Raw genomic sequence first — 22,813 nt, 5'->3', positions numbered from 1 at the left:
GCGTCAATACTTTTTGAAAGCAGTAACTGAACAAAAGGTCTCACTGACCACAATTAGAGACACAATTAATACAAGATGCTGTAAACTAGTGTTATTGGAGCCTATATTGATCACACATTACATGTTAATCACTGCCATTGCTCTTATATTATTTTATTGCTATGTTGGATGGACGACCTCACAGCTCAGTTTTTACAATACTGTTAAAATTAAGACCTTAGAACTCTTGTCTTAACGTGGGTAGCAGCATTTACGTTGTTGATATCTTTGGCCTCGGTGACCACTTAATAGCAGGTGGTATGAGAGCTCGTCTACCCATATAAGTAAGAAAAAAAGTACAACGGCTACCCTTCCCTTCCCCTTCAAAGTCTATAAACCGAAACGCATTACTGCTTTACGATAGAAATAAGCAGGGTGGTGGTACCCACCTACCCGTGCGAGCTCACAGGACACCCTATCACAAGTTATAAAATAAGCGAGTGGTGGTATCTATCTGCCTGTGCGTGCTTACGAGAGGCCCTACCGTCAGTTAAGATTTGAGGTTAGAGATTAAGGAGATTTGAGGTTGGACTCTCATTGATAAGCCTACTCGTCAACATATTTATCACATTATCTTAATTTGTCTAGCAGCTAATGATGCAGGTAATCTGAAAATTGAGTAAAAATGATTATTATTATTATAAATAAAGTGGTTTCAATACAATAGGTCAGCAAATATTGTCAGCCAGAAATTCACTGGACCGGCTCAAACGTCTGAATACTTTGAACATTACAGCTCGAAAAGTATTGTTATAGGTGTCGCTGTAAACGTCGTCGCCATATTGACTCCCGAGATCCGCCATATTTGCTGAGAATCGGCCCGTTGCTTGAGGGTGGTGTGAATTTATTGAGAATAATAACGAAATAATGATTTCAAATAGAAATATACAATAAATTTTATTGTAGTGCTTACTGTTTTATTCTGAAAACCGTTTTTTGCGTCTCCCTAGTTCTGCTAATGGTGCTTAATCTACATTTCCCGTTTCGTCTACTCGATCTAATCTAAACAGAAAATGGCCGACGGTGTTGGTGCGGGTGTCTCCTTTGTTTAGACCTGAATTTTAGTGAATATAAGTGATAAAAGAAATAATGCCTAGTGCCTCGTTTTCGTCTTCGCGTTCTTACGTACGTAGATCGCGGAGAAAAGGCGGTCATCGAATACCACTACCTTCTAGGACACAATCGAGTAAGTAATCCGGGTCGACCGAAGTCGCCCAGACTTAGCTAAAGCTTTTATATTGTCGTTCTCGCCGTGGTCAAATGTCAATAGTAATCGAATATTTCCATATTTAAAGGTATTTGCTTTATATAAAAGGAAATAAAACAACATTCTGGACTGTTTGTGAAGTGAAAAAATCAAGTGAAAACGCTATTCAATTCGAAATAGTTGAGTGCCGTCGATCGTTGTTCCTGTTAAAGATTATTGATGTGTTAATCGTTAGTTCCATTACTAACCATTTTCATGATAGTATTAGCTGCGCATTTCGGTGACATTTTGCGCATTATAGGTATTGATTTACAAGATGAAAAATATTTAATGTATGATGAAACAGCTGTTTTGTACATGCTTAAATCTTCGGAGCGTGTTCGATTTGCATTACGAAACTATTGCAATTTCGCTGAAGCCTAACGCAGTACAATTAATTTTCACTTCGTATTGCTTTGGTATTTAACATTAAATGTTATATGAATAATAAAAGCAGTACTTACAATAGATTTATAAATTCTGTGGGAACATAACTCAATGTGTTATTTATTACGAAAAGTTTATCTATACAAAGTTAGATGTTTGTCAAAATTACTATATGAAATGGTTTAATATGGTTAAACGTGTTTACATATCACAATTTTGATTGCAGTAATAAATAGGCTTTGTAAGATTTTACCACAATTGATAATGTAATTGAATCAATCAAAGAAAGTAAATATAAATGAAAATAAGATGTATTAGTGTTACTAATTAGATATTGAGCTAGCTATATAAAAAACGTGGGGTAAAGTTAATTTAAAATGTAAAGTTATTATGTTTCACATATTCATAATGCAATACAAGGATAGGGTTGTATTTTTAGCAACAAATCAAATACTACTTTCTAAATGAAGGCATGTATCTGTGAGGTTATTACTCAAGAATAATCTGAAATTTTAACTTTATTACTAATTTACATATGTTCCTAATTTTATCCATTCATAAAAGTGCAAAGATAGCTATTTCATTCTAATAAGATACTTTTCATTTGTACTCACTTTACAAACATTAATCATTTTGATCAATTTTCTTAAATTTAGGTGATCATTTCAGTGGCAAGCCATAATGATACACCAAAATTATCATAACCCAACTGCAAAAAATGGTTTTCGATGTAGTCTCCTTTTATATAAATTTTAAATTACACATTAAAAATTGACAAAAGGCATACAAAATGCCGAAAGCACGGAACAAAAGTACAAGAAGGAAAGGAAGGAAGAACAAACCTATTAAGAAAGGTATAATAAACAAGAAATAGTACAAAATGTTCATGTTTACAATTATCAAAATCTAATCACTATCACTTAGTATTTGATCTTATAAATGATTATAATACAGCTAGTAAGACTATGAGTAGTCTGCCTACTATACATTGATGACCTTTACAATAAGAATTCATTAGAAAAACTATCAATCAATACAGGAAGTAAGTAATTAAAAGACTTAGAAATAAATATTGAACATTTCCTATGAAACATTACTGAAGTTAAATTTTAGTTCAATTAAAGCATACTACTTCTAAAATATAAATATTTCTAGTTACGAAACTTTAAAAGGACAGTAGTGATTTATAAATTTATATTAAACAAAACTATCAATATTTAAGAGATGAATATTTTCCCTAATAAGGAATTTAATTTTTTTTACATAAAGCTACATTACAGAATTGTTAAATATAAGTAATTTGTTTGTTCATGACAACAAGCTTACTTTATCAGGATTTAGCAGATTTATTTGACATTGATATTCATGTTAATGTGTTTGGAGTTAAATTGTGGTTAGAGTAAAATCCATATTTTTTTCAAGTGAAGAATATTGCACTAATGTTATATACAAAACAACTGACAAATAATTTCAATCAAGTAGAATAACTTTTGATATAATTAATTAGTACATGAATATTTTTCCTTTAGGCTTACAAACCATAGTGAATGATTAATAAAAAAATTAGTCATATAAACAGATCCAATGACTATTTTCAGGTGAACCATGTGAGTCAGTTCCAATACCCAACAACGTCACGGGCAGTGCGATGGCGGCGACGGCCGCGTGTGCTGGCCCGAGCGGTGGGGGCGGAGCACCACCCGTACCTGCTGCTGCACCCGCCACCACCGCCGGCCATCATAGCCCTTACGACCTGCGCCGTAAGTCGCCGCCAGCTTATCACGAGCCCGGACCTTCAGGTGCTTGCTCATTGCCGGCCAGGAAGAGACCTAGAACGTGAGTAAAGAAAACATTACTAAATAATACTATAAGGTATTTGTAAATTATTTACAAGCAAAATGTAAGCCATTTACAATAAAATCCACATAAATTACACTTACCACAAATAACACACTGTTCTGTTCACAAAATGAACATATTTGTTTAAATTTTTGTTTTCTCTTAGAAACATTGTTTTTAAAAAACTCTACAATTAACATAATAATAAACAATTTGTATGTAATTTAGATTGTTTATTTTACATAAGTCCTGACTCAACTTTCACTTTACAGTTGTGCCTTAAAGTAGAAGATTTGATAAACTAAAATTTTTATTTTTCTCATTATTTAATGAAGACTAGCTGACCGGGCAAACTTCGTAGTGCCTCTATCGATAAAAGACCTAAACTTTTGTATAAAATAAACTTAAAACAAACAAAAAGAATCTGTTCGACGAGGGACACATCAAAGGAAAAACAAAATTGTTATTTTTATTGAATTCCAAGGATTTACATATTTATCTACCTTTTAGACTTTTTCTGGACTTCCACAAATAATTCAAGACCAAAATTAGCCAAATCGGTCCAGTCGTTCTCGAGTTTTAGCGAGACTAACAAACAGCAATTTAATTTTATATATATAGATTTTAGTAATAAATGAATTTTGAATCAACTATTGCTATTACAATTTTACCAACTAATTAATCTTTATATATATAATTCTACTGTATGTGTAGATGTTACTGAACTCCTTCTAAATGGCTGGATTGACTTGAATGAATTTTTGTGTATGCATTCATTAATTTATTTCATTAATTTTGTGTATGCCGGACAACGTCTGTCGAGTCCACTAGTATCATATATATAGATGAAATCATCATATTCTTAAAGAAACAGTAGTTAGCAGAAAGTAGACCAAACCATTTAAAAAAGTATAGGTTCCTTATTTGAAGTAAGGTTTTTTTTATATTTATTTACTCTTCTATAACTAATTAACGAAGGCGTTATTCTTTCATGCCTAATAAACGTTAGTTGGGTGAAATGACGACGGGTCTCTGCAACAGCATGCGATCGTAGAATGACCCTTAGGCTGAAAGGGATTTTTTTTTTTTATTGCCTCTGTAGGCAGACGAGCATACGGCCCACCTGATGGTGAGTGGTTACCGTCGCCCATGGACTTCAGCAATGCCAGGGGCAGAGCCAAGCCGCTTAATACTCTCCACAAGCCTCGTTTGAAGAAGGACATGTCATAGCGCTCGGGAAACACCGTGGAGGGGAGCTCATTCCATAGCCGGATGGTACGTGGCAAAAAAGATCTCTGGAAACGCACTGTGGATGACCGCAGTGGCTCCAGGTAGTATGGATGAACTCTACTCCGGTGGCGGGCGGTGCGATGGTAAAAACGAGACGTTGGTATCATCTCGAACAATTCCTCAGAGCACTCCCCATGGAACATGCGGTACAAAATACAGAGGGAACCGAAGTCCCTCCGCAGACCCAGAGGCTCCAAACGATCCGTGAGAATGGGATTATCGACAATCCAAACGGCTCTCTTCTGTATGGAGTCAAATGGAAGAAGCTGGTATTTGGGAGCCCCGGCCCAGAGATGGGAGCAGTACTCCACGCGAGGCCGGACTTATGCTTTATAGACCAAGTCTTTGTCCAGGCGTGAAGTACCGCTTCGCTCTGTTCAGGACTCCCAGCATTTTGGACGCCAACTTGGCTTTGCCTTCCAAATTACTCCGAAATTGGACATCGCTCGAAATGTCGACCCCAAGTATCCCGATACTCTCGGAAGGTTGCAGGGATACTCCTTGGAATTGCGGCGCCATGACAAAGGGGTCCTTCTTCGCAGTAAAATTTACAAAACGATCATTAGACCTGTCGTGCTACGAAAGTAAACCATGAAAGAGGAAAGTGCATGCGGCCGAGATGCGAATGTTGAGAAGGAATGAGTATATCAGAGGAAGTGTGAAAGTAGCTCCGGTGATTGACAAATTAAACAACGGACGGTTAGCGTAGTATGGACATGTGATGCGTAGACATGAAATGCATGTGACTAGGAGATATATGGAAATGGTAGAGCAAGGTAGAGGAGGAAGAGGTCGACCGAAGAAGACGTGGATGGAGTGTGTGAATGACGATATGAGATAGAGAGAGAGGTTGTTGAGATGATGGCTGATAGAAGCAAATGGAATAAAAAAATCGCTGTGCCAACCCCAAAGAAGAAGAAGAATATTTCATGCTAAAAAAAAGTTTAAAACAATAAATGATAGTCATCCATAACCACGAAAATTTAAGGTTTCGAAACATTAGCAATAGTTTTAATAAAAATAGAAAAATATTAAAATTTTGCTAAAATATTTGTGACTCATAAAATGTATGTGATGCATTTATTTGTTGTTTCAACTCACTGCCACTTATTAAACCTTTTTGGTATATTCGCCATTTTAAAATTATTGATCATCTCTACTGCAATGAAAAAAAAAAGCAATTTATTAGGAACCATATTATTATGCTTTATAAAGTTGAAAAACAATGTGACTCATGTGGCACACAATCGTCGTGACTACCTAAAGACATGAGTGCGATTGTGGTCTCAATGGTATTTTGTAATGGTAATGGTTGTCCCACCCTTCAAAACAGCACCCATGATGGCAAAAATAAGCAGGATAGTGATACCTACCTGTGTCACCATAAAATACACCCTGCCATTCATTCGTGCCTAACTACTGTTTGGGTTGGTTTTTTATTTTTTATTACTTAGATGTGTGGACGAGCTCACATCCCACCTGGTGTTAGTGGTTACTGGAGCCCATAGACATCCACAACGTAAATGCGCCACCCACCTTGAGATATAAGTTCTAAGGTCTCAAGTATAGTTACAACGGCTGCCCCACCATTCAGACCGAAACGCATTACTGCTTCACGGCAGATATAGGCGGGGTGGTGGTACCACCCGTGCGGACTCACAAAAGGTCCTACCACCAGTAATTACGCAAATTATAATGTTATTCCTTCAACATGGAAGTCAATCGTGAACTTTTGTTAAATTCGTATCTCATTAGAAAAATTGGCACCGGCCTACCAGATTCGAACACTGATGCATCACTAGGTACGAATGCACTGGATGTCTTATCCTTTAGGCCAGCTGACTTCAAAGGTGATTGTAGTACTAGTAAATGCTTCAGCATGGAGAATCCTTGGACACCTTTTATGACATCAACGGAAAGAGATAGGTAGTATGAGCTGACTCGACACTGCTTACTCATTCTCAAAACTAATTTATCACTGTAGGTATTTAAATTGACTTATCCAGATTGACTTGTAAAAGCACAGGATAAAAAACTTTTAGTTTCATTGCATAGCTTAGAAAAAGATGTTTCAAAATGTTTTATTTATGGTCACAGATCACTCTCTCAAGGCGTGGACGTGTGCAATGTCTCGCAGTACTTGCAGTATGAGCTGCCGGATGAAGTGTTGCTCTGTATCCTGTCATACTTGACTGAACGCGACCTGTGCCGTGTCGCTCAAGTCTGCAAGAGATTTAATACAATCGCGAATGATACTGAGCTATGGTAAGTTCCACTGGAAAACTAAATAGTTTGTTTTTACCATATTGGAAGAAATTTTATAAAACAATTGAGTCTTCTGCTTGAAGATTGATGGCAAGAAAAACTTTATACTTTATACTATCATGTGACACCAAACACTGTTTCATTGTAAACAAAACAATAAATTATAGCAGAATCTACAGATATAACTCACTGTAGTTGACAGTAGATATTTTGAACAAAAAACTACATGTTATATTTATTTGGGTTATCTACGTTTATAGCATCTGTTTACAATAATGATGACCCAGATAAACTGATACAAACAGCTTAAGAATATGCATTTGATAAAAATATATCTTATAGTATTTGATTTTGATAGAACAATGTGAAAGTGTTGGTACCACCATCATTTATGTTGATGCTCTGAAAAAATTTATTTACATAGTTTCACAGTAATGCTTTTAAAGACTTTGACTTCAAAACTTTCTAAATGAGTGCATGTTTTCGTTCAGGAAAAGTTTATATCAGTCTGTGTTTGAGTATGACACTCCACTGATGCACCCAGCACCGTGCCAGTTTGAGTTTGTAGCGCCTGATGAGTGCGACGCAGACAACCCATGGAAGGAGAGCTTTCGTCAGCTATACTATGGCATACATGTCCGCCCTAGCTTTCGTCTAAAGAAGGATTCGCGTATCAGGCATTTTAATACAATCAGGGTGAGTTTAATTTTAATTACTGGTGGTAGGACCTCTTGTGAGTCCGCACGGGTAGCTACCACCGCCCCGCCTATTTCTGTCGTGAAGCAGTAATGCGTTTCGGTTTGAAGGGCGGGGTAGCCGTTGTAACTATACTGAGACCTTAGAACTTATATCTCAAGGTGTGTGGCGCATTTACGTTGTAGATGTCTATGGGTTCCAGTAACCATTTAACACCAGGTGGGCTGTGAGCTCATCCACAAACCTAGGCAATAAAAAAAAAACTATCACATAATTTTCAAAGCTAATTGTACAAAACTTATAGTAAATAGAACAGTTTACATCCTGCTTTCGAAGGAAAAAATAAATCTTTAGTAGTTTTAATTGATGATTTATAATGTATTTTAAATTAGACGTGTCCTACGGTTTTATTTCCAATAAAGTTTCCGGCGAAAAATAAGAGCTTATGTAACTCGTCCGCTCTCCTCCATAACTGACCAGTTAATTTGTACCTAGTCAGGTCATAAATTCTGTCACATGTTTAATGTAAAATAATTGAAACAAGTTTATTCATTATGTAACCATTCATATACCAAAATGAACTTAACAAAACATAGATTCTTATGACACTAAAGTTTATTCAAAATGACCTCCGTGATTTTGAATACAGGCCTTCAATCTGCGCGGCCAGTCGTCTATCCCAGCACGAACGAGGTCCATGTTAATATCGGCGGCTGCCTTAATCAAGGATGTCTTGAGTGACTCCAAATTTGGACGAGGCTTTGAGCACGCCTTTTCCTCCAAGTGTTGCCATATCTTGTAATCTAACGGATTCAAATCTGGACTGGAGGAGGGCCAGTCTTCGTGCCGGATGAAGTCGATTTCACGCGCCGCCAGCCAGTCTTGTGTGCTCTTCGCTCTATGAGCTGGCGCCGAATCTTGTTGGAATACCCAGTGCCTGTTATTGAACATGGTATGAGAAACAGGTTCCACAAGGTTCGTCAGGACTGTATTTTGATACACAACTGCATTCGTTTTTACACCTTTCTCACAAAAATGTACCTCTGTTAAGCCCCAATAAGAAACTCCCAACCATACCATGAGCGAGGGTGGAAAATGACCTCGTTGGACACGCGGAATACGGTTGCTCGCTTCTTCACTACTGTGTGCGTACACCTTATCATTTTGTTTGTTGTAGGTCTCTTCTACGGTAAAAATTTTTTCATCCGAAAAAAGAATTTCCCGATATTTTTTTCCCGCGTACCGCTTCAACAAAGCGCGGCATCTCTTCATTAGACGAGCATTCAAACGATGTCCTGTTTTTCTTCGATATGCCCGAAGCCTTAAGTCTTCATTTAACACCCTTTTCACCGTGGTTCTGCTTAACCCCATCTGAAGGGCCAACAGTTTCTGCTTACGTTTGGGATTTCTTTGAATTCGCGCCTTCACAGCTTTTATCACTGCTGGAGTCCTAACAGACCGAGGGCGACCACTTCTTGACCTGTCATCTACACTAGAGTCTTCATTGTATCGTTTGATGGTACGATAAACGAATCTTTTGGTTATATTCAAATTTTTCAGTATGTTAAAAATTTGAATTGGCGCGTAACCGCAACGATGCAACGCAATAACTGCAACACGGTCTTCTTTAAGCGTCCACTCCATATTTAAAAATGAGTAAAATTCTAAAAGTATACATTTTTATTTTCATGAACAATTCGAAATTCGAATTCAATAAACTTTTTTGTGGCCAGCATTCTATAAGAAAAGTTTTTACTGTGTGACAATACTTATGACCTGACTAGTTATATCTGTTGGTGCAGTAACTATGAAAACTTAAACTTATGCACCAGTGAACACTCATTTATTATAACAAATATACTCAGTAGTGCTCAGTCATCATATCATTTACAATAATACAAAGTTGGGCATAGGATATGCATTCTTATCATAATACCATGATTTTCTTTGCATAATTTTGGGTATTAAGTCTGTCAATGTACATAGTGTAATAAAAAATAACATAATAATGATCCAGGTTGTAATATATATTTGCAAAATTTTATCTGGTTGAAATCCAATTTTTTTTCAAGGAAGTGGTGACATAACAGTTAACGAATAATTTCACAATGAAGGAGTAAATAACGTTTTGTAAACACAAATTTATAAAAAATTGAGAATTTAATCGATTACCGCGAGTGTTATAAGCCCACCCTTGTAGATACATACATGGTAGACAGCAAATTCTTCATTCGTTCTAGTTTCAAGTATTGGGGAACCATCATACAATACAAAAAAGGAATTCGATCTCATGGTTCAAGGTGGATGACGGCATTCCGGCGGCGATGTGATTTCTAAAGACTTGAATCCTGATCACGCAGGAGCCAATCACCATTGACGCCCTCGACACGTCGTTACGGGTCTATTAGATCCAATAACCTTTGCATTAGACGCCTTTAGCTCTAACACTAGGAGCAGGCATATAGATTCCGGTAACCGTACTCGGCAAACTCGGTAATAAAGAGTTCGACGTGTAACCTAATCTAAACATCAGCCCTCTGAGTTTCTCGCCGGATCTTCTTAGCGGGTCGCGATTCCGGCTCGGTAGTAGATTTATTGCTCTTGAGTTGTTAGGTCGCCTTTGGAGGCGGTAGGCAGCGGCTTGGCTCTGCCCCTAGCATTGCTGATGTCCATGGGCGACGGTAACCACTCATCATCAGGTGGGCCGTATGTTCGTCTGCCTACAGGGGCAATAAAAAAAAGGTGTTCAGGCAGCTGTTACCCGTCTTGGCTGAGCCTTTGCTAAGCCTTTCTTGAAATTGAAAAGGTCTCCAGATCACTAATAATCCCTCAACAACAAAAAAAAAAGGTTTCTAGGGGATTTGGTAACTTAACACTAGATGAGCGTTGAGTTAAATCACCTATCTAATGCAAATAAAAGGAAAACGCAAAATAAGTGAACTGAAATTATTTAAAACAGACTGCACTGGAATTCGTGGAGGAGCGGACAGGCAGCAGTGTAACCGCTAGTACGAATACCGCGGGCCCCACCACGAGCAGCTCTAGCAGTAGTGCCGCAAGCACGACCAACACTAGCAACAGTAACGTGTGCTCGTGCAACCCCACTGGCGCTTGTACGTGTCGCCGCCCGCAACCAACCCACCAACCGGCGCTAGTCTTCATACACGCTGGACTATATCAAGAGGAATGTCTTGCTATTGATTCTGATGTGCAGCTTATCGGTGAGTTACAAGCTTCCTATTTGCATACTTGTGATTAAACTGGTGGTAGGACCTCTTGTGAGTCGGCATGGATATCACCACCCTGCCTATTTGAACCATGAAACAGTAATGCGTTCCGGTTTAAAGGGTGGGGCAGCTGTTGTAACTAACTGAAACTTTACAACTTATTTCTATTATCTATGGGCTCTAGTAACCACTTAACACCAGGTGGGCTGTGAGCTCATCCACCCATCTATGCAATAATAAAAACTACAAAGTTGACAAGGGTGTTTTTATTTACTTGCGTTAATTTTATATCATACCATCATAACACGATAGATTGCATGCAAAGCGTTGCAAATACATTGCAGGACAGACAATTTAGAGGAGGAGACTATTATAATTTTTTTAATTTGACCATAAATCAATACCTAAAATGTATCAGTTTAAGTAAACATGTGATGTTAAACAGTTGACAATAACCACAATAATAACACAATAGACAACATGAATTGAATCTGCATGTGTCAATTGCTTAATGCATTCCTTGTAGAATGGTGAAAATAATTCTTCAAATGCAAGCCTAATTGATTTTGGAAATTTGTTCTACTTTTAACAAGACAAACTACCGCTAGTATTCATGTTATAACTCGAATCCATTACAATTTAAATTCAGTGAGTCTAATTTAAACTTTTAGGTTGTGCGACGGGCAATGTAGCGGAATCTGTAGTACTTGAGCGTGAAGCGGAATCGACGCTGACGTTTGCGGAGGGAGCGACTCGGGCTTATGCCGGACACATGACTCTCAAGTTCTCACCTGATGCAACAAGTACCATGCAGCATCATAAGCACTTCTGTCTCGAGGTCTCAGATAACTGTTCACCCACAATCGATCACTGTATTATCAGGAGCGCTAGTGTTGGTTAGTACATTGTGATTAAGAAATCTATTTTGGGAACTAGTTTGTGACCATAAAAATATATAAAATGAATCGTCTTCTCCAGTGGGTGCAGCAGTGTGCGTTAGCGGTGCCGGCGCGAATCCCGTAATCAAGCACTGTGACATTAGTGACTGCGAGAACGTTGGCCTCTATGTCACAGACTACGCGCAAGGCGCTTATCAGGATAATGAAATCTCAAGAAACGCCCTTGCTGGCATATGGGTCAAAAATTTTGCCAACCCTATTATGCGTCGTAACCATATACATCACGGACGTGACGTCGGTATATTTACGTTCGAGAATGGATTGGTAAGGACCATTTTATAAGGCTTTTCAGCTTTTCATGTGTGCTCAAAATGTTAACTAAATAAGTTATTAATCATAAGTTAATAATGTGCCATTATAGTATATAAAAAACAACATTTACAGGGTTACTTTGAAGCCAACGATATTCACAACAATAGAATCGCCGGTTTCGAAGTGAAGGCCGGCGCGAACCCCACCGTAGTGCACTGCGAGATCCACCACGGTCAAACTGGTGGTATTTACGTGCACGAATCTGGTTTAGGCCAATTTATTGATAACAAGATACATTCGAATAACTTTGCCGGCGTATGGATAACGTCCAACAGCAACCCCACCATACGGCGTAATGAAATATATAACGGGCATCAAGGAGGCGTGTACATATTTGGCGAAGGACGAGGTCTCATTGAACATAATAATATATATGGAAATGCTCTTGCTGGTATACAGGTGAGCTCATTAGATGTTTTAATTTTGAATCTTCTTGACACTTAAATTAATTAATTTAACTTTTAAGTTATACACCGACAAGAATACTCAACATGTTATAATACAATAATGAATTATTCCAGATACGCACAAACAGTGATCCTATTGTGAGACATAATAAGATTCATCACGGGCAGCATGGAGGTATATACGTACATGAAAAAGGTCAAGGACTCATTGAAGAGAATGAAGTTTATGCCAACACATTAGCTGGTGTTTGGATAACTACTGGTTCCACACCTGTTCTGCGCCGCAACCGTATACATTCAGGAAAACAGGTCTGATTATTTGCGTTATATAGTGCTTTGGCTTCACTACAATATTATTACAAAAGTCCTTGCTCTGACATGTAAGATGTCAGGTGTATTTCATAGTTAGTGATGTATTTATGCTAAAATTAAAATGTAGCACCAGGTACTAATGTATCTATATAAATATGTACATAACATGTTCATGATAAAGTTCCACATTAAAAGAATACCATCATGTAGTAAAACTAAATTTTACATTTTCAAAAATTTTGCTGTAGTAAGTCATGAATGTTTTAGGCATCTTACCACTGCTGTCAACAATCTATAAAATGGAATACATAAAATAACTTAAAACATACCCATTAAAAAGTTTTAAAAATAAAATTACCTTTAGTGTAAAAAGTATTTAGAATTCTGGGGGTATTTACTATACCAAAAGTTGTGTTGTGCTGAAGAATAAATTTGTATATGATTTAAGAATGAGTGCAAGTTCATACCCATATGTTGTATTTATTTCAATAAAAATACTTATATACATTAATGAATATGTCGGTAGTTTGAATCCAATTAAGTTCAATTTGTTATTATGGTTGTTTGTAATAGTTATTATAGCATATTTTCAACAAAATATGGATCACAGAAATTAAGTGAGTCACAGACAGGACAGTATTCTCTACTCTAATATAAAATAAACCTGTTATTGTTTAGTGTAATTGTTTTTTTTTTTGTGAAAATAATATACGGAAATATAAGAACAGTTGATCTATTTTATATAACCACTTCATTACTAGGTTGGTGTATACTTCTATGACAATGGTCACGGCAAATTAGAAGACAATGACATATTCAACCACCTATACTCTGGAGTTCAGATTAGGACAGGCAGCAACCCTGTTATCAGAGGAAACAAAATTTGGGGTGGTCAGAATGGTGGTGTACTTGTATACAACGGGGGCCTCGGATTGTTGGAGCAGAACGAGATATTCGATAATGCGATGGCCGGTGTATGGATTAAGACTGATTCAAACCCAACGCTCAAGAGGAATAAGATCTTCGACGGACGTGACGGGGGCATTTGTATTTTTAATGGTGGGAAGGTGAGATTATTAATAGAGATATTTAGTTTATGTTTTGTAAATTTTAAAAACACGATATATAATTTTTGTAGAATATTCAAGATTAAAATCTGATTTTAGCATCATGAATTGAATCTTAATCAGACAAATTTAGATTCAGTTGTAATAAATTAGACAATTTGGTCCTTTAAATAAAATAAAAAAGCAAATGATGGAAGGGCGTTATTGTTTTCAATAACATATCCCTTGATTGAATTGATTTTAATCAATTAATCAAACACAAATTTGAAGTATAACAGTTTGCAGCAATAAATATAAAAGTCCCAACCATCAGCAGACTTAACCTTAAAATAACCTAATAGATATTGATCTGTTTCTGATCTTACAATCTTTACAACTGGTAACTTAGTACTTAACTTTAATCTAATCGTCTATGTATTTATAAACATACATAATATCTATCTATAAATAGGCAAACACGAAACAGTTGAACACCATCATTTTCTCCTTTGTTTGTTGGCCAAATTTTTTTTTAATTAGATTTTTATAGTGTAACCTTCAATGCAGAGATGTAATACATAACATAAATAAGTTGTGGGTGTCAGTAATTATATTGAAATTTCCTCCATAGTTGGTGATTAATTAATTGGCTTTGGTTACTATTTAACGTGAGCTCGTTCACTCATACAAAATTAAAATTTTATTTTTATTCTCATTACAATTAAATATTATACAATTAAATATTACATATTTAACAACAAATTTGCTATATATCCTAGTTGTGAAGTAGTAGTATCTTACAAAAATAAGCTATTTGTTTACAGGGAGTGTTAGAAGAGAATGACATATTTCACAACGCGCAAGCAGGCGTCCTGATCTCAACGCAGAGCCATCCAGTATTACGTCGGAACAGGATCTTTGACGGACTGGCCGCCGGTGTCGAGATTACTAATAATGCAACCGCCACCCTAGAACATAATCAGATATTTAATAACAGATTCGGAGGTAATTTCTTTTATATTCTTGTATACTTAATGCTTTGTCCTTTTTTGAAATTGTCCTTTGAGAAATTGTAAATGGGCTTTATTATACATTATTTTGTAAGTTTGCGCTCTTGCCATGTGAAATGTGCAAGAAATTTTCAAAATAGTTGAAGCAAATTAGATGTAGTTCTGTAGAAAAAATATGAAAGGAAATGCTTTCCATTTAATGGGGTGCATTACTCTGTAAACTGATTCTGAATGTTGTTATTTCGAACTTGTATGTTGGTAGAAAATGTTTTAGCGCAATTGAGGTTTTTTCTATTCTGTAATAATTACCATTACAGTTAAAATATTGTTCAATTGACATAAAATATATCTTTAAAGAATATCATTAAATGTTAAGAAGACTGATGTAAAATTGTAATTTGCAGGTCTGTGTCTGGCTTCTGGCGTTACTCCTTTAGTTAGGGGAAATAAGATATTCAGCAACCAAGACGCCGTTGAAAAGGCTGTCGGCGGTGGACAGTGTCTCTACAAAATCTCTTCTTATACTTCCTTTCCGATGCACGATTTCTATAGGTAAGAAAAATCATGGTCTCTGGATGAATTTTTCATTAAACTCTTTCTTGTAGGTCACTAAATTATATAATAGTTCATGAGCATTAAGTGCAATCGAACTGTGTCTATCAGTTATAATATAAACATCATTTTCCATAATTCAATGTAAGTTAGCAATTTTTAGTAGTTAAAATTGCCAGACAATCTTACAACTCAATTTGAATGCTGCTTCTTAGATTCCGCATCTTAGATTAGACCGAAATGTCTCGTGCATTAGTACAACAGCTGTTCGACATTTTAAAACTGAATGTTTAGATTACTTTGCGACAGAAATAGCGATATAATGGTACTCACCAGCGCCGGTTTGGATCTGGAATTTAATAGAGGGACTTTGGAAAATGATGAAGATATATATCTTAAAGACTTTTTTTTTTTATTGCTTAGATGTGTGTACGAGCTCACAGCCCACCTGGTGTTAAGTGGTTACTGGAGCCCATAGAGACCTACAACGTAAATGCGCCACACACCTTGAGATATAGTTCTAAGGTCTCAGTATAGTCACAACGGCTGCCCCACCCTTCAAACCGAACGCACGAAGATGATATGTGTGGTAATACAGATTTTTCGAATAGAACAACCGTTACGACACTGATGTTTTTTTGTTGTTGTCGTAGATGCCGTAGATATCAGTCCTTTAAGCTGTGTCAACTTATTTTGTATATTTTTTTAGGTGCCAGACGTGCAATACGACAGACCGCAATGCAATCTGCATGAACTGCATCAAAACGTGCCATTCCGGTCATGACGTCGAATTTATTCGTCATGACAGGTAGGTCTATCTATAGATCTATACATACAAATCTAGGTTTTTTTTTTATTGCCCTTGTAGGCGGACGAGCATACGGCCCACCTGATGGTGAGTGGTTACCATCGCCCATGGACTTCAGCAATGCCAGGGGCAGAACCAAGCCGCTGCCTACCGCTTAATACTCTCCACAAGCCTTGTTTGAAGAAGGTCATGTCATAGCGCTCGGGAAACACCGTGGGGGGGAGCTCATTTCATAGCCGGATGCTACGTGGCAAAAAAGACCTCTGTAAACGCACTGTGGATGACCGCAGTGGCTCCAGGTAGTATGGATGAATAGTTAAGTATTAGTTTCTAAGAGTAAATTCAAAGAAAAAAGAAAGGGATACAATAACAAAAAAAAAACGACCATTTCATGAATAAAGTAATTCATATATTTCAGTTTTATTTTTGACCCCATCCAACTTGAGATACGAGATCTCAGTATAGTTACAACAGCTGCTCCACCCGTCAAACCGAAACGCGTTACTGCTTCACGGCAGAAATAGGCAGGGTGGTGGTACCTACCTGTGCGGACTCACAAAAGGTCTTGGCACCAATAAATAAATCTATTGGGATAGAAAACTTAAGTAATTTTCGAGATACCTTAAATACATTGTACGATTTAGTATAAAGTTTTTATTTTTTATTGCTTAGATGGGTGGAAGAGCTCACAACCCACCTGGTGTTAAGTGGTTACTGGAGCCCATAGACATCTACAACGTAAATGCGCCACCCACCTTGAGATATCAGTTGTAAGGTCTCAGTATAGTTACAACGGCTGCCCCACCCTTCAAACCAAACGCACCCACAAACGTACATTGTACGATTTAGTATAAAGTTTATGTTGTCTGTCCAAGGTTCTTCTGCGACTGCGGCGCGGGCACGCTGTCCAACCAGTGCCAGCTGCAGGGCGAGCCCACGCAGGACACGGACACGCTGTACGACTCGGCCGCACCCATGGAGTCGCACACGCTGATGGTCAACTGATGTCGCCGCCGCAACCCGCACTACTATTTTTTATTACCTAAAACTTCCTAGATGTACGTTCCTACGGGAAGTCGCCGATCTGTCCGGCCGTTTGTCTATATTCGTAATCGCGTTTCGAACGTTGTCGCTGTCTCTATGTGTAGTAAATTTTGTAATCGTCGGTACTTAAAACTGTTTCATCGAGTAGTAGTATCGTTGCATTCCCAAATTGTAATCGTACCGTTAGATCAAGATATCACGTTTAGAATAATGCTATTCATTTTATAAAATTAACTGGTAGTGAGGTACGTAATATCGACTAGTTTGGATAATCGTCGATGTTTTATAATTATTTTGTTATCACCGGAAAAATATTATTCCCATATTATTACAATCTGAATGGCGACTCGCTGTCAGGACGGCTGAACATTCATCGATATAAACTGTAAATTTTATCTATTGACGACGATATACTGTATTATTTGTTGGGGCCAAGGGCGGATCCAGGGGGGGGGTCATGGGGGTCATGACCCCCCCCTGAGCTGGTCCCTAGGTGGACCACATATTGAACATAATGATTTTAGGACACAATATATTGTTGCTCCTTATATTGCTCCTTAATTAATTTAATATAATATAATAACTTTGTATGATGGCAAATGTTTGGGAACGAACGCATTGAAAATTTGAATTTTACCGCGCCACACTCGCGCGCGCTTGTCTACAACGTAACGTCTAGGTCTTTCTCTACGTTGCGCAGACTTAAATCGTGGCTAAGATCTTCAATGGTTGAAGATCGCCTAACCGGACTGGCACTTCTCCACGTTCATAAAAACGTACCCATTGACGTAAATGACGTAATAACCCGTTTCGGGAGAAGACGTAAAAGAAAAAAATATTTTGTTATTTAAATATATGTATTTTGTCTGTTTCTATTTTGTTTGTTGGAAACCCTTGTCCACCACCACCACCTGTACCACTTTTGCGGAGTTTTGCGTCATACCCCTCGACATACCTCTAGCTGTTATGACAAACCATTCACCACGGTTATGGAATATAAATAAGCTGCCTCATTCCGGGCGTGATAGTGCTTCTCTGGATGTCTTCAAGAGAAGATGACAATATCCACCAGCCGATCGTCATCGCATCCGTTTATCTCCCCCCTGACAAACCCCTCCTGAGCAGTGACCTCGAGACACTGCTCGGTATGGGGGACGCGGTCATCCTGGCAGGCGATTTAAATTGCCACCACACTAGGTGGAACTGCCATCGCACGAATGTGAACGGTAGGCGTCTCGACGCGTTCATAGACGACCTCACATTCGAGATATTCAACCCCCCGACCCCCACGTGCAATCCGTACAACGCCGCGCGTCGTCCAAGCACAATAGATCTGGCACTGCTGAGGAACGTAACTCTGCGCTTGCGCTCCATCGAGGCAATGTCAGAACTCGACTCAGACCACCGACCTGTCGTCATGCAGTTCGGTCGCCCACTTAACCGCGAACCAGATACGAGGACCATGGTGGATTGGAAGAAGCTGGGCACGTGCTTAGCTGACACCGCTCCACCAATCCTCCTCTGCGGCCCGGATTCAACCCCATCCCCCGAGGACACAGTCGAATCCATAAACATCTTCACTGATCACGTCTCGACGGCGGTCATAAGATCTTCAAAACAAGTCGATGTGGAGGACTGCTTCCACCGCATCAGACTTTCCCCCGAACTTAGGGACCTCGTAAGAGTCAGAAACGCGGCAATCCGGGCCTACGATCGATATCCCACGGATTCAAACCGGACTCGGATGCGTCGCTTACAGCGGGAGGTCAAATCCCGCCTAAGCGACGCCCGAAACGAAAACTGGGATAGTTATTTAAAAGAACTCGCGCCCACTCACCAAGCATACTGGCGACTAGCTAGGACCCTCAAGTCCGAAACTATAGCCACTATGCCGCCTCTCGTACGCCCCTCAGGCCAATCACTGGCTTACGATGACGATGACAAGGCAGAGTTGCTGGCCGATGCACTGCAAGAGCAGTGCACCACCAGCACTCAACACGCGGACCCCGAACACACCGAGTTCGTCGACAGGGAGGTCGAGCGCAGAGCTTCCCTGCCGCCCTCGGACGCGTTACCCACCATTACCACTTCCGAGGTTAAGGAGGCGATCGATAGCCTACAACCACGGAAAGCTCCCGGCTCCGACGGCATCCGCAACCGCGCGCTTAAATTGTTACCAGCCCAAGTGATAACGATGTTGGCCACCATTTTAAATGCTGCTATGACGAACTGCATCTTTCCCGCGGCGTGGAAAGAAGCTGACGTTATCGGCATACACAAGCCGGGCAAACCGAAGAATGAAACCGCGAGTTACCGCCCCATCAGTCTCCTCCCGGCGATAGGCAAACTATACGAACGGCTCCTTCGTAAACGCCTCTGGGACTTCGTATCCGCGAATAAAATTCTTATAGACGAGCAGTTTGGATTCCGCGCCAGACACTCGTGCGTCCACCAAGTGCACCGCCTCACGGAGCACATCTTACTAGGGCTGAATAGGCGGAAACCCATTCCGACAGGAGCCCTCTTCTTCGATATAGCGAAGGCGTTCGACAAAGTCTGGCACAACGGTTTGATATACAAACTGTATAACATGGGAGTGCCAGACAGACTCGTGCTCATCCCTCTCACCTCCCTCGTGAGACCCTCTCATCGTGGCCGCCGGTAACTACATTCCCGATCCTGCGGACAGAATGGAAAGCAGTCGTCGTCGCCCAAAACACGTCATCTCGGATCCTCCCGATCCACTAACGGTGCTTTTAGGTACTTCAAGCACCGGTCACCGTTCTCGTCGAACCCGTCGCTTGCGACGAAGGGCTCGACGAGTAAATTAACTCTCAGACACAGCCCACTGAGTTTCTCGCCGGATCTTCTCAGTGGGTCGCGTTTCCGATCCGGTGGTAGATTCTGCAAAGCACGGCTCTTGCTAGGGTTCGTGTTAGCAACGTCATCAGGTTTGAGCCCCGTGAGCTCACCTACAAAAGTTAGGGTTACGCTGACATAGCCTCTCAAGGCTCTCAGCTTAGGTAGGAAAAAAAAAAAAAAACAATATGTACGTGTATATGTACAAGTTATTATGTGTTAAGTTTTTCAAGTGTACAATAAAGAATAAATATTGTTAAGTACAGTACTTACGTACATTAATAAAATACCTACTTTTTACTTGTATCTATTGTTATCAAAATTAAATTATAAGTTCTTGACTTGACCATGACTATGTGACCCCCTCCTGGCACCAAAGCTGGATCCGCCCTTGGTTGGGGCATTCGTTTGGCTATCCTGGCGGCGATGTTTTATCCTTGAGACGTTTTAGTTAATAAAGTGTTAGAAGTGCGCTATGTTTAAATTATGTAAGTTTAGTGTAGTGCGGCCGCGCTCGTGGTGGCACACGCGGCATCTAATTTCTCGTTTAGGAGTCCGCCTTGCCTAACTGTTTCGGCCCTCCTGATGCGCTTTGTAAATATTTATGTCACACAATAATCGAAATGTAGTAATTAATGTATTTGTATCATTATATTTTTATTATTGATCACAATATGTATGTTCGTTAATGTAAGTAACGGTAAGAAGAATGGGAGCGAGACGCCGCTCGTCAGCTTCGTGTTGGTAAAAGACCACTATTACGTTGAGCCAGTAGATAGTGTGAAAGGAAATGGTCTCTGATATATATATATATATATATTCAAATTGAGTACGAATACACAATGCGTATTGAATTGGAGAAGATCTTAGGTACAATTGATATTTTTATTGTTAATTTAAATTTTGGTATTGATATGGATCGAAAAGCAATGCGTGAAACTGGAATGTGCCGTGCGTTAGCGGCCGGAGTGCTGATAGTGATAAGTTAGCCGATAAGCTATAAGAAATCTAAATTACTCAGTAATCACTATTGCAAGTTTCGAATTGTTAAATTATCCTCCATAGCACGGTCTGTTCTGATTCTGCTTTTATAATCCTCAATCTGTGATCATCGCTAAACGTGTTAGTGAACATAAACTTAGTTTAAAACCACGCGTATCAGAATTGTGACATTATTATTATTAGTTCGTTGAAAGGATAAAATGCTTTATATTATATATTTTGCTCCTACTAATACTGAGATAAAACGAGGATGAATTTACAAGGTAGTTGTTAATTACGTGATTTCTACTTTACATTTAAAAGGCTTAATGTTAAGAATAGCAAAAAATTATTAGTAAAGTTATCTTATACATTAAAGAGAACTTAAATTTTGTTTTCCATTTACCATTTTTTTTTCTTTTACCTTTTCTATCTTTTGTATTTAGCAATACTAATAGTGGTCAGGTGATTAACAACTTTCTGTTAAACTTTAATATATTTGGATGTAAAATTATTTATTAAATTGTCAGTATGTTTTAATTTATTGAACTCAGAACTGGATTTTTTCTACATGAGAATACTACTGTAAAAGCCGTGATATACATAATATAATATTATATATTGGCATTTTATTTACCCTGGCTCTACTTTTTCTTTGTCAATATAAATTTCTAGAGTAATAATTTTTGTGATTAAGGGACGCGGTATACATGACATCGGACACACTAAGATAAATTCAAAATATAGAGATATTCGTAGAACCTCAAAACTAGATATTTTCTAAAGCCAACTATTTTATTGTCGTTTTGATGTTAAGGCTCATAGCTTCGCCCTTGCTTCCCAAGGCTTCAGGCTGTCTATGTATGAGGCATACAAGAAGATCGCCGTACCGTACTGCCGATCACTGATCAGCTGGCGATCCTCAAGATACTTAAGGAGCTCGATGTTTATGATTCACTTCATCACCTTACAAAGAAGGAATTAATTACGATATGACTGTAACTCGAGAGGTGTGGACCCCGACCGAAGGTGGGTGACTTCGGGTCTTTTTTTGTAGGCGGACGAGCATATGGTCGACCTGATAAGGAGTGGTCGCCGTCGCCCATGGACTTCAGCAATGCCAGATGCAGAGCCAAGCCGCTGCCTACCGTAAACCGCTTAATGGTAAGTGGTTACCGTAGCTCATATACTACTACCAAATACTTCAAACCATAGATTAAATATTATTTTTTAATTAATATTTTTACTATTCTACCAATGCCTCATTTAAAAAAAAAAATTCGGTATTGATGTCATTACCAAATCCTCATGAGAATATTGAAGTGCTTGTAGGAAGAGATCTTGATGATTTGTTTGAAATGATCCCATTAATCATTAACTTCATTTATATCTCTCCCGAGCACAGTTCCACTATATCATAGATAATATCACTTCATATTTGCTATACTATATTTAATATAACTATTAATCTGATTTAACCCCAGTGCTCATGCGCAAGTTATTTCCAAAGATATTTTTTGCCACGTATCAACTG

General features: G+C 38.6%; 1 protein-coding gene across 2 annotated transcripts; it reads left to right on the top strand.

Moving 5' to 3' along the window:
- The first annotated feature begins 820 nt into the window (after nucleotides 1-820).
- Nucleotides 821-18,311, top strand: FBXO11 (F-box protein 11). 2 transcript variants are annotated; one of them, XM_028175522.2, is made up of 15 exons: nucleotides 1,044-1,225; nucleotides 2,342-2,526; nucleotides 3,271-3,508; nucleotides 6,899-7,066; nucleotides 7,558-7,762; nucleotides 10,722-10,983; nucleotides 11,661-11,885; nucleotides 11,968-12,212; nucleotides 12,333-12,659; nucleotides 12,782-12,976; nucleotides 13,741-14,046; nucleotides 14,850-15,030; nucleotides 15,440-15,587; nucleotides 16,297-16,395; nucleotides 17,271-18,311. In XM_028175522.2, exons 2-15 carry the CDS (start codon nucleotides 2,463-2,465, stop codon nucleotides 17,398-17,400), a joined length of 2,793 nt encoding a protein of 930 aa, XP_028031323.2. In that variant the 5' UTR covers nucleotides 1,044-1,225; nucleotides 2,342-2,462; the 3' UTR covers nucleotides 17,401-18,311. The 2 variants fall into 2 exon arrangements, with proteins under 2 accessions (XP_028031322.2, XP_028031323.2); XM_028175521.2 differs by lacking the exon at nucleotides 2,342-2,526 and having other exon boundaries at nucleotides 821-1,225.
- Nucleotides 18,312-22,813: the final 4,502 nt, after the last annotated feature.

Source organism: Bombyx mandarina, chromosome 25 (assembly GCF_030267445.1).
Source record: "Bombyx mandarina strain Sakado chromosome 25, ASM3026744v2".
NCBI lineage: Eukaryota > Metazoa > Arthropoda > Insecta > Lepidoptera > Bombycidae > Bombyx > Bombyx mandarina.
The sequence above is the reverse complement of the archived record's forward strand: the minus strand, read 5'-3'. Positions and strand labels throughout refer to the sequence as shown.

Excerpts from the sequence above, each read along its gene's own strand:
- FBXO11 (XM_028175521.2), top strand. The coding sequence starts at position 1,129 with ATGCCTAGTGCCTCGTTTTCGTCTTCGCGTTCTTACGTACGTAGATCG. Across the intron at positions 11,886-11,967 it reads TATCAGGAGCGCTAGTGTTG|TGGGTGCAGCAGTGTGCGTT; the intron begins GTTAGTACATTG and ends CGTCTTCTCCAG. Across the intron at positions 16,396-17,270 it reads GAATTTATTCGTCATGACAG|GTTCTTCTGCGACTGCGGCG; the intron begins GTAGGTCTATCT and ends TGTCTGTCCAAG.